Below are 12,280 nucleotides of genomic sequence, written 5' to 3'. Positions count from 1 at the left end.
TTAACAACATTGAAAAAAAAAAAAAAAAAAACATTTTTGAATAAAATATAACAATGCGACAGCCAGCCCTCTTGTCTCAAAAACAGAACATTTATTCAAGCTGAAATTATGGTGTACGGATTTGATAAATGGTTAAAATCTTGCAGTTTTGGATCAACGACCAACAGTTTATGGACGCTGAAGAAATAGACTGTGACAGTGGCAGGCACTGAGTTTCTCTGCATCTCTTCAATTTCAATTTAACTTTGTTAAATCATCACCGATCCAAAAACTAAAAAATGCAATTTTTTTTTCTTGGAAGTTGGAAGTCACGACAACAAAAATTATGTGAACTCTAATCCTATGGTATATCACTATATATAGTGTCAAATTGTCTCCAATCACACCACAAAAGTCAAAATAATATTATACAATTTCCACAATAACACGTTAATTAAATTTAGTGTGTTAGTGTGTAACACAACAATTTTTTTTATGCGTATATATATAACCATAGTCATGTTAAAACACCAAAATTCACAACATGACTACAAAATTCATATTAAACCAAAGTTCGAATAAAAATTTAAAATTCAAACATAAATTTTATAAGTTAAATTAAGCACAACAAATAAACATAAAAAATAAATTTGTAATATGATATTTATATCAAATTTTTATGTTTTCAAATTTTGTACATCTTAATTTTTATTAAGTACTCACATGTAGGATACAATTTTAATCACTTAATAAAAAAAAGATAAGTACTATAATTATTTATTGAAATATTTTATTAGAGGTGATTTGATTTTAATAATATATAATAATAGAGAATAGTATTTTTTTAGTGTGAAATTTATTGTTGTGGTTGGAGTTAAAAAAAATTGGTGCTAAAAACACACAAAAGTTGTGTGATTTCAACATCAAATTTGATGTTAGGGTTGGAGATGCCCTGCAGAGAGCAACTCCAACACATGCAGCAAATTTGGTGTCAAAATCACACAACTATTGTTTTAATTTAGCATCAAATTTTTTTTCCAACTCTAATCACAACACCAAATTTCACAATAAAAATATTATTCACCATTATTATATTATTAAAACTATACAACCTCTTTATTAATAAATATTTCAATTAACGGAATATAATGTTTATATTTTTAATTAAGTGATTAAAATTATTTATTAGTTTTCAATATTTAACAAAAATCAAAATTGTAAGAAGTTTAAAAATAATAAAATTCTGAAATAAAAATTACATTACTTAAAAAAATATTACATTTAAATAATTCAAAATAAAAAATATACATTTGAAAGATAGATTACACCATACTAGTTAATACATTTCGAAGTTCAATATGAGCGTCTCTATTCTTGATTTGTCGGTGTCGAGCGAAAAATTGTTGAAATCGAGCAACGTCATCACCAGCCATATCAACTTATGTATTTGAGACTTCGACTCGTTCTTTAATGGTTGAATTAGCATCACGTTCATCTTCAATGATCATATTATGCATAATAATACAGGATGTCATGATATCATCTACACTTTCTTACTCCAAAAGCGGGATGGACCAGCAACAATTGCAAATCTTGACTAAAATACTCCAAATGCACGCTCCACATCCTTTCTACATGCTTCTTGTTTCATTGCAAATAATGTTTTTGGGCCACATGGATCGTGAATAGTTTGAACAACGGTCGACCATTTCGGGTATAAACCATCAATTAGATAATAACTCGTACTATATTCTTTTCCAATAATGACATATTTGGCCGGTGCTTCGGAACAAGACATTGTAAGTATATATTTTGTCGATAATATGTACTCATAATTTTTTATTTTATTTGTACTTACTAACTTTTGATCATTATTCTCTTATCAATATGTAATAGTTAACTCAAGCTAATATGTTATTGGTAAAGGTTACCGAATACAAGAGATGCTTCAAATTCGATCATGTATGACCCACTCTTAAGGAAATTGAGAAATTTGCTGGTAACAGCTCAAATACCGAGGCACCGAGTCTTAATTTTCCTTCATCGTCATCATTTTCTACCAAGTCACTTGCAACTCCCGGTATGAATTCATTTGATCTTTACATGAACGATCAAGAATGCACTTGCAATTTATCTGGAAGACCAATGAGTGTAAAAAAAAAAAGTAAAGAGACAACAAAAAGATGCTGAAGAATTTAAAAAAAATGATGGAAAAAAATGAGAGCTTGTCTGAACTATTAATGATTCTAATTTTGATAGAATTGAAGTTTAACGAAAAAAAATGAACTTCGAAAGCAAAAGATTGAGCTAGCTCAAATGAAAGAAGAACAAAATTTAAATTATGAATTTGGATACTATATTTGACCCAAATATACGTGAATTTCTAGTAAAAGAAAAAAAAAATCAGCAAAAAAGAGCACAAACAAACCACTATGAAGAACAAGGAGAACCAATATAAAGAACAAGGAGAAGGCTCTCAATATCATGGATCTCAATATCGAGCATCTAATTATAAACGAGATCAAGCTCAGAGAGATCAAGCTCATGGAGATCAAGATCAAGATTTTACTCAGTATTATAATTATCTTGACGGAACTGGATATAATTTTTCCGGTTATTAAATTGTGTTTTAAGTTTTTACTATTTCCTTTAAAGTTATGTCATTGTTTTTAGTTTTTATTTTATTTTGTGTGTTTAATTTGAACTTTGTAATCTATGTTTAAATTTTTATGTTTTAATTGAACTTTATTTGTAGTAATTTTTATGAATTTTGGTGTTTTACAAATATTTGTCGGGTTATATATATTAGGGGTGTACAAAAATTGATCGAAAATTGGTTAAACCGATAATCGAACCGATCCGGAACCGAAATTCGGTGCCACGCCATCAAACCGAAAATTCGGTTCGTTTAACCGAAACCGAATTTAAGAATCGGTTCAGTTATCGGTTTTGAAAATCTAAAAATTCGGTTATCGGTTATTTAACCAATTTTTTTATCCAGTTTTGAAACCGGATAACCGATTTGAACCGGATAACTGATTTGGATAATTGTAACATTTTTAAAACTGGTTAACCAGTTTTGAAATTGGTTAACCGATTTTTTCGGTTAACCGGTTTCAAAACTAGTTAACCGGTTTCAAAACTAGTTAACCAATTTTAAAACGGTTATAAAACTGGTTATCGGTTTTACAAAATCGGGTTTGGACCAATTCGGTTCGGTCATTGGTCCAAAATTTTCAAAACTGAAAATTCAGTTTCGGTTTTCAAATTGGTCCAAAACCGAACCGAACCGAACCGAACCGATTTCACCCCTAATAGTATAAAGTTTGTGTTTAATGTATTAATAAATGATTTTTTTAAAGGATGCCGTGTGATACAGTGTCACGAGAAATATAGTGTGGCATTGTAGCACACTGTATATTTACCGTGTGAGATAGCGTGGTGTTAAAGAATAATAAACGGTATTTATAGTGATATAGCATGGGGTTGGAGAAGCTCTAAAATACAATTCTATAACATAAAACAGTATTTCATTTCCAACCAAATACTTCTTTTTTAACACCAAAAAAACATATTCTTCATAACCCCGTTATTTTAATAATTTTAACAATTTTCTATTTATAACACTACAACTGATATTTATTTAACTTGTATATATTGAATATAATATTATTATATTTTAAAAAATAAACATACATTGTACAAAAATATTAAATTCTTATTTATTTATATGTAAATGTAATGTTATTGATTTTCTAGTTTGTTTGCAATAAAAATTAATATTTTAATGACTTTTTAAGTGTAAAATTTATTATTACATGTCAAGATCTATATGAAATTAGAATAAACTAAAATAATTTCTTATTTGATTTTATTATAAATTAATTCAATTACACACAAAATATATAATTATAATAAAAATTATGATTGATTAATAATTAAACAAACTAATTTTATATTAATACAATCTTACTCCAAAATGTAGTGAAATGAATAGTGAAACTCTATATTTAGAGTTTTACTGTTTTTCAACTCCATAATGGAGTGAGAAATGGAGTTTGGTTGGAGCAAAACCAAGCCCATTTTATCATACCTCTCTCCATAGTATAAATATTTACAGTGTCATATTTGTATATCTTAGAAAATATTTATAAATATTTGTTCCTATGACTTGTTTGAAAATTATATTTAATGTCATTCTCATTTTTAATACCTATAATAATTATATTTAATGTCATTCTCATTCTCATTCTCATTCTCATTCTCACTTCTCACCTTCGGAGGAAGGGAATTTACGCGTGACCGTTTTGAGGGTTTTAATTAAAAAAAAAATTTGTCAATTCCCACTGAATAAGCTCAAATCATTGAAGATGCTATAGGGGGTTTGTCTCGTGCCCGAAGAGATTGATAGAAATGGACACGGGAATAGAGAGTCGCGGTCCGGTTGTCAAACAATTCTCAAAGCTCGGTTTTGAGAGTGAACCTAGCATCGATGATGCTAAGAAGATTTCGTACAAGGTGATTAATCTCAAGTTCGATAGCTCGCTCAACATGCAAAAAAGTAATGTTACCGGAAGGGGATGTGATTATGGTCAATGTTAATCCAAGTCTCGCCGCTATCCCGATTCTGGTGTCATTTGAAGATGTTTCCGATTTTTCGCAATAATTGGAAATTGGTGCGGGGAGCATAACGGTTTATATGGAGTAAATTTTTTCTTTATATGTGTTTTTTAATATTAATATTAAATATTTAGTGTTTTGATCAACTAAATACTTGTTTGTCATAGTTATCTACGCTCGCTAGAAAAGGCGAAGAAGACTCAAAACTATTGTTTTATAAATCTGAGCTTACGTTCGTACATCGTAAGCAATGACGAGGACGCTTATTTGTCAAAACGAGTCAAGGACATTGGAAATGTGGTACGACAATGCAAATTTGGGGAACAAGTTTTGATGCCGTACAACAAAGAGAATCATTGGATGCTCGTTGTCCTCGACCTTTGAAGAGATAGCGCTATGTTCTTCGACCTGTTGAGAAATAAAATCCCAATCGATTTAACTAGATTGATATAAGGGTAATATTTTGATTTCTTGAATTATTTTTATTATAAATCGTTCTAGTGGTTTTTCCTCTTATGATCTCCGTGTTATATAAGATTCTTGTGGATTTCAAGCTCGAGCACCAAAACGCCCAAAGTAATGGCCAATCAACATACATCAAGGCTTGGGATGCTCCGAGACAAACCAGAAACACGGAATACAGGTATTTTGTGATTTCTTATATGAGCGTTATAGTCAAGGAGGTGTAGGAAAATTAGAAAATAAGAAATCCTATACAATGAGGATTTAGAGAGAGTTAGAGAAGACTTGTTTTGAGTGCCTACTTATTTTCTATCGGCATCTATAGATTGATCACAAGCCGAAATATGGTTAGAGCTCTTATGTGTCTTGAACTCATACTTAATGCAGTTAATATAAATTTAGTAACATTTTCTGATTTTTTTGATAGCCGCCAATTAAAAGGCAATATTTTCTCCATGTTTATTATATTCGTTGCAGCTGCTGAAGCCGCTATTGGACCAGCTATTGTAACGTAAATTTATCGTAATAGAAAATCGATCCGTATCAATCAATCAAATTTGTTAAATAAATAGTATTAACCATTCAAAAATTTGAATTAATGTGTATTCTATATTCTATGAACATATTAGTACGGTTTACATACCATTTAAGTGAAAAAGGGTTTGGATTCCTAATGGTGACCCAATTTTGTAGAGGGCCTGGGGTACATGCAATCTCAAGACCACAACACACACGCGCCGCCGCTGTCCGGTCATGTCGTGCCGAGCCGAGCCTGGCCGGGCTTGGTCTTGTTTGTGGTGATCCTTATCTTTCTATTGCAAATTTCACTTCTTGAAGTTTTTAATTCCTCTGATAACTTTTGTGTTATCATGAGAATTAATCTCTTAATGTGCATTAGTTTGTGCATATAAAGCGTAATCTGACCTTAAATGGTTTACGTTTTGATTTGCTGAACGGTTTGTAACAGCTTCATTAATGTGTGTTAATGCATTCAAAGGCCATCATACCTCGTCGTTTTTGAATGGTTCTTATGTGTAACCGCCAAGACCCTAAGGCTATAAAAGGAGGCCTATGCTCTCATTTGAAACACAACTGAGAAATACCTAATCTCTCTTCTTCTTCCTTTCTCTCCGAAATTATTTGTTTTCTCTTGTAGTCCGGTGGTTGGTTCTGTTACAGGTATAGTTCGCTGGAGAAGTTCTGTTGGTAAAAAGTTCTTCTCATTCCGTCGTTGTATCTTTGGAGGTAAATTGCTCGTTGATTCCGGCACTTGTGGGAGAACGATATTGCTTTAAGGAAACCGTCGAACGGTCATCGACTTTATTTGTTTTTCTTGTCTTGTCTTCCCTTCATCTTTTCCGTTTATAATATTCTTGTTGTTGTTGTCTTTTATTTATTCTATTTTTTCTACTATCAAGTTTGTCTTTTTATTCCCAAAAATAAATATTATTTATGTAATATTTCTAACAAAATGAATAACCTTTTATTCATTGATTACTATTAGAGTATAAATAATTTACCAAGGATAAAATAAGGAGTTCAAGTTTTAATTGCACCAAAAGTAAGCAAAATTCAGAATTAAGAGTGCGTTTAATGAATAAATGAGTTTTAATTTATATCTGATGTTAAGAACCATGTTATTATTGAAGATGTTACTTGCTATTCATGACGCATTTTGCACATACTAACTTTAGCTTAACAAAATTGTAATGCAGAGAGCTGCTGATAGTGATCGTGTCTCTATCATAATTGTTTTATATTGCTCTCTACCTCCGAAATAAATATGGTGGGTGATTTTATAGGATTTTAATTCCATACATAATCTCCCAGAAATTTTAGTATGAATGAAGTGAACTCTCGAGTCAGGCGTCAAAGCAATTCCGAATTGCATAAAGCAGCCAGTAATAAGTCGTCTGTTTGTTCACATTCCTAAACCTAGCTTAGCCATTTGTTTATCTTAAATTCAGCCACGTCACAAGTGAAACTGCAAAGTGTTTTTGGTTAGTGTCAGAGTTTAGCAAAAACAAACGAAAAACGAAGAAAAAGTAATCAACGTTCTCTCGTGTTTCGAAAGTACATATTTCCAACTTCCAAGGCGTAGCTTTTGATCACACCACGCCCATTCCGAGAGAGTGTCCCCACCTTCTTACAGCACTAATCCTCAACGAAACCGGTAAACTTAAACAAAGAGAAACAGAGCGCGTGAGTTCCAAATCCCATAATTATTAAATATAAAAAACACACTTCTCTCAGCCTCGCGCTTTAACTTACTTCTTCTTCGCTCTCAGACCCCAACACAGTTACATTGTCAGTCCTTTTTTTTTCCTTTTTCTTGAGTTCCCATACTTCCGTAAAAATAACAACCAAATACACTCAATTCATTTCAAACACCTCTCTCTCTCTCTCTCTCTAACAGAAACAAAATGACAGGCACGACGACGGCGACGATGCACCACTCGAAGTCGGACTCGGAGGTGACGAGCTTCGACCAGTCGACGCCGCCGAGGTCGCCGCGGCGACCACTGTACTACGTACAAAGCCCGTCGAACCACGACGCAGAGAAGATGTCGTACGGGTCGAGTCCGGCGGGGTCGCCGCAGCACCACCACAACCAGCACTACTACCACTGCTCCCCAATCCACCACTCGCGCGAGTCCTCCGCCACGCGCTTCTCCGCCTCCCTCAAGAACCCCCGCTCCCTCTCCGCCTGGCGCAAGATCGCCCACCGCCCTGACGCCGCCGGATGCGACGCCGGCGACGACTCCGACTCCGACGCCGGCGAGTTTCTCTCCGGCCCCGCCCGCACTGTCAGGCTCTACCTCTGCTTCGCCCTGGGATTCCTTTTCCTCTTTTCACTCTTCTCGCTTATCCTCTGGGCCGCTAGCAAGTCATACCACCCCATTGTTTCCGTTCAGGTCCGTCTCTCTCTACACAAACCGACTCAACTCCTCCGAGTTAACTGTTTCTGTTCTTTTTCTACAGGGTTGCTTATTAGTCACTAACTAAAAAAAAAAAAAAAAAAACCTAGAATATTACGGAATACAAAACCGGGTCCAAAAATTTTATTTAATGATTTATTAGTCCATCTCTGGAATATTATTTATTAGTCCATATCTTTATATTTTTAAATAAGATTCTGGCACAAAAATTTAATGCATATCTAACCTTAAATTTCACACACAAAACAAAAAATAAAGATAACACTAGAGTCTAGTCACTAGACTAATACAAAAAAAAATGCTCCAATAGAAGGAACTAATGTGATTTTCTAGCAAAAAAGTGAAAGATTTATTAGTTTTTATAAATTTTTTTTTTTTTTTTTTTTTTTTTTTTTTTTTTTTTTTTTGTGGGGATGGATTTAGAACATAGAGTTTCGGAGGTTTAACATCCAGGCTGGGAATGACCGTACGGGGGTTCCGACGGACATGCTGACGCTAAACTCGACGGTGATGATTCTGTACCGAAACCCGGCCACTTTCTTTGGTGTCCACGTCTGCTCTAGCCCCTTCGAGCTCCGTTACCGTCAGCTCAAAGTTGCCTCGGGACAGGTACGTGGTATAAATAAAACGTTACATTATTATTATAAACTATTATTATTTTAAGAGCAGTCCTTAAAACATTCGTCCTATGAGAGAATGAGATCTCCAGTTTTTTCGAACGCACAGACATTATTAAACACTATAGTGTATTTGTTCTCCGTATGACCGTTTTGTCCTTGGTCACCCAAAGGCTGTTTGTACGGCTTGTTAACATATAACGTTCTTGAGATCATGCAATTTTCCTTGGGTTTAAATTAACTATTTAATAATGGGTAGAAAAGTGGGGTCTAATATGAAAATGTGGGTCGTTGGGGGGTTTTTGTCGTCTTGTGACGAGGGATTGTGAGGGATGAAGAGGAGGGAATAGACTGAAGAGTAGAGAGTGTCTCTCGCGTCTTTATTATTATGGTCTGCCTCCTGAGATAAATAAAATATTAAATAAAAATATAACAAGAGTCTTGTTGGGAACTGTGATATTTAATTCAAGTTATTCAACTACTTCACATTTGAAACTCCTCAATTTTTTTTTTTTAAATAATAGTAATAGTATTACATTATTTTAAAACAAAAAACTATAACCCTTGAATAAACTGTAATAAACTATAACCTTCTCTTATCTCAAATTCTCAATAGTCGATACTCGATACCATAAATGATAAAACCATCCTTTGAATTTGTAGCCAGTCTATATTTTATTTACAAGATGTGCCACTCATGATGAGTGTCACGCATATGGCAGTAGTATATCCAAATGGCAGTAGATACATTCTCAAGACTAATAAACAGAAGAATAATCTAAACACCTGGTTCAATGGTTTGAATTAAATCTTTTTTTTATTTAAATTGTTATTTTTTATATGAGAACTTTATCGATACTAATGACGGTTTAGATTGAATACTCATGAAGATTTGCTCTCAAAAGATACATATACATATATAATTATGTATATATCTTTTCAAGCCCCATTCATAGTCCACTGGAATAACGAACAAATATGATGAAAATCTCGTCTTGAATTTGAAATATCTCAAGATTAAGGCATATGTTATGAGAAAAGTACGTGTCAGCAAATAATAAAATGACTTCGAAAGAGCACCAAAAACTGTTTTCTTTTCGTGCCACCATTTTTATGCATGTGATCGTGTCTGAATATGGTCAGATGATTTATTAGGAGTCGTTTCGATATGGGACCTAGCAATGCAAAATTTTGAAAATGAATAAAGGCAATAATACTACCTCAGAAAGGGAATCATTCAGTTTAGTGTAGTTGTAACTTCGCTCTCAGGGTTTGATTGCATTGCCTTGGCCAATTTGCCTTTAATATCCTCCGATATACTATCCCAACTATTTGCTATCCCTGGTTTAGATTGGTAGAAAATGGTGTGAGAAGCGATAATGTCTTTTTCTTGGGACCGTTTGGTCTTTACGTTAGCTTGACTTGTCGCATATATATCAAAAAGTTGTCACATGATTTTTATCTAAAAACAATTGTGTGATAACTACAAATTTCTGGATCTACATATTATGAACTCATCTTCTTTGTTGGCCCCAATGAAGTCTGCAGTTTGGATAGCGTTTGCTTTTTTCCTTTTGCATGGATACGTTCTAACCAACTTAGCTATATGACTAGCTTTTTATTTTAAAATAATTTGTTAATATCCCTGAATCGTTGTATTTGTAGCTGTATAACTTTGAAATGTCTTTTAAAATGCAGTCCAATAATTTATATATTATTGTATCAATTTACTTCTCTCATTAATTTCCTCAACTCAATACGATCTAGTTGAAAAATCAGCAGAATTTATATAATTTTTAATTTTAAATGAGAAAATGATTTAATACAAAATTCATGGAAACTATTATAGCATAGATTTCATCTCAAACTAAATTTTTAATGACAACATTAATCAATGACGTTATCAACTTTGTTAAGTCTTTCCACGTTTTTTATGTGATAGATACCTCAATATCGGCTCTCAGTATATACAATTACGTATGTGATAGATACCTCAATATCGGCTCTCATTATTCTTGGATTTGGGTTTGATTTTTATAGACTCTTAATATGATGACGAATTTTCATCTCAAAACCAAGCTAGAGACTTGATCACCTTTTAACTTTGGATGGATTTAAGAATCAAGCAATCAGACCCGTTTACGTATACCTGTTTCAAAAGGGTTAACGAGTAGCGGGTCTCAGCTGATTTCCCACCCGTTACCCGGTGGATATACCCATTACCCGGTTAAGTGTAGAAAATGGGTTAACAAATACCGGTTAACGAGTATTTTTTGGTAATGGTGCGGGTACCTACACAAGTGTTTCTAATATATATGTATAATGTATTGTCCAAGTGTTTCTTGTGTAGTTGAAAGCTTGATGACGAGGCTAATATAACTTTATTTTTGTACCCACGTGTTGCATTAGATGAGGCAGTTTTACCAAGAGAGGAAGAGTCACCGGAGCATATTGACGACGGTGATGGGACACCAAGTGCCTCTCTACGGCGGCGTATCTGTCGCCGGAGGCCTCAAAGACGACGCCGTGATTCCGCTGAACCTCACGTTCGTGGTGAGATCGAGGGCCTACATTCTTGGCCATTTGGTCAAGTCCAAATTCAACAGCAGAGTCAAATGCTCTGTCACCCTTAGAGGGAACAAGCTCGGCAAGGCCTTTAAGTTGACCGATGATTCATGCACTTATCACTGAGTTTTCAACAAACAGTATATATATATATATATATATATATATATATATATATATATATATATATATATATATATATATATATATATATACGTCGCTGTCTATTTTGATTAATTTTTGGAGCATAGTAGTGTGTATTTTTGTGTTAAAACTATGGTGTTGTAAAACGTAATACAAGTGTATAAAAAATGTGTTTGAATTTTCAGGGTGGTCTTTCCATTGAAAAAATTTATAGCTCACCGATGTTATTAAAATTTAAAAGGCAGGTTTGGAAAAAAAAAGTTGAATGCCAGTTGGGTTCATTAATAGGACCAATTGTATATGTGTTAGGGAAAATAACACACATATACCTTGTGTTTCTGTAAAATATCGAGTTTAATCTTTGATTATAGAAATGTCGAGTTCATATCATCGATATATCATCTGTAGAACTAAAATAATGAAATTATACTCTGAAATGGATAATAGTGTCACAAATCTCTCTTTCATTGATATTAACTCTTATATAAGAAAAAACTAGTTAAATCCAAACCAGTATCATAACTTTCAAATTCTCAATTTTGAAATAAAAAATAGCCTTAAATTGAAATTAAATAATAAAATTCATATCTCCCAAAAGATGACTTCATTCCGTGTTTGAATAGCAACTCTGAGCCCTGAATTCTTTGGTGAATCTGTGATTTTAATGACTATCAACTGTTTTTAGTCCTTTGCCTCTTTTTGTGTTCTTCACGATTAAGAGACTGTTGTTTATTTTTTACTTTTTAAATAAATTACATATATGGCACGAATGAATAAAGATAATTGGTGTTTACATATAAATATTATAGTCAACATCAATGAAAAATCAATAAAAATTCAATGAAAAAAAGATTCGTGACATTGTTGTCTATTTCAGGGTATAACTTTATCATTTTAGTTAAACAGAGGGTATGAACTCGGCATTTTTGAAAACCAAACGTTAAAGTCGATATT

General features: G+C 33.0%; 1 protein-coding gene across 2 annotated transcripts; it reads left to right on the top strand.

The window, feature by feature from the left end:
• The first annotated feature begins 7,358 nt into the window (after window positions 1–7,358).
• Window positions 7,359–11,336, top strand: LOC149389498 (late embryogenesis abundant protein). Of its 2 annotated transcripts, XM_089623825.1 has the most exons (4): window positions 7,359–7,368; window positions 7,492–7,976; window positions 8,424–8,609; window positions 11,027–11,336. In XM_089623825.1, the coding sequence occupies exons 2-4, from the start codon at window positions 7,509–7,511 to the stop codon at window positions 11,306–11,308; spliced, it is 936 nt and encodes a 311-aa protein (XP_089479951.1). In that variant the 5' UTR covers window positions 7,359–7,368; window positions 7,492–7,508; the 3' UTR covers window positions 11,309–11,336. The 2 variants fall into 2 exon arrangements, with proteins under 2 accessions (XP_089479951.1, XP_089479950.1); XM_089623824.1 differs by lacking the exon at window positions 7,359–7,368 and having other exon boundaries at window positions 7,385–7,976.
• The last annotated feature ends 944 nt before the right edge of the window (window positions 11,337–12,280 follow it).

This window comes from Urtica dioica, chromosome 8 (genome assembly GCF_054948205.1).
Source record: "Urtica dioica subsp. dioica isolate 48M chromosome 8, U.dioica_male_clone48M_v1_H2, whole genome shotgun sequence".
Taxonomy (NCBI): domain Eukaryota; kingdom Viridiplantae; phylum Streptophyta; class Magnoliopsida; order Rosales; family Urticaceae; genus Urtica; species Urtica dioica.
The sequence above is the reverse complement of the archived record's forward strand: the minus strand, read 5'-3'. Positions and strand labels throughout refer to the sequence as shown.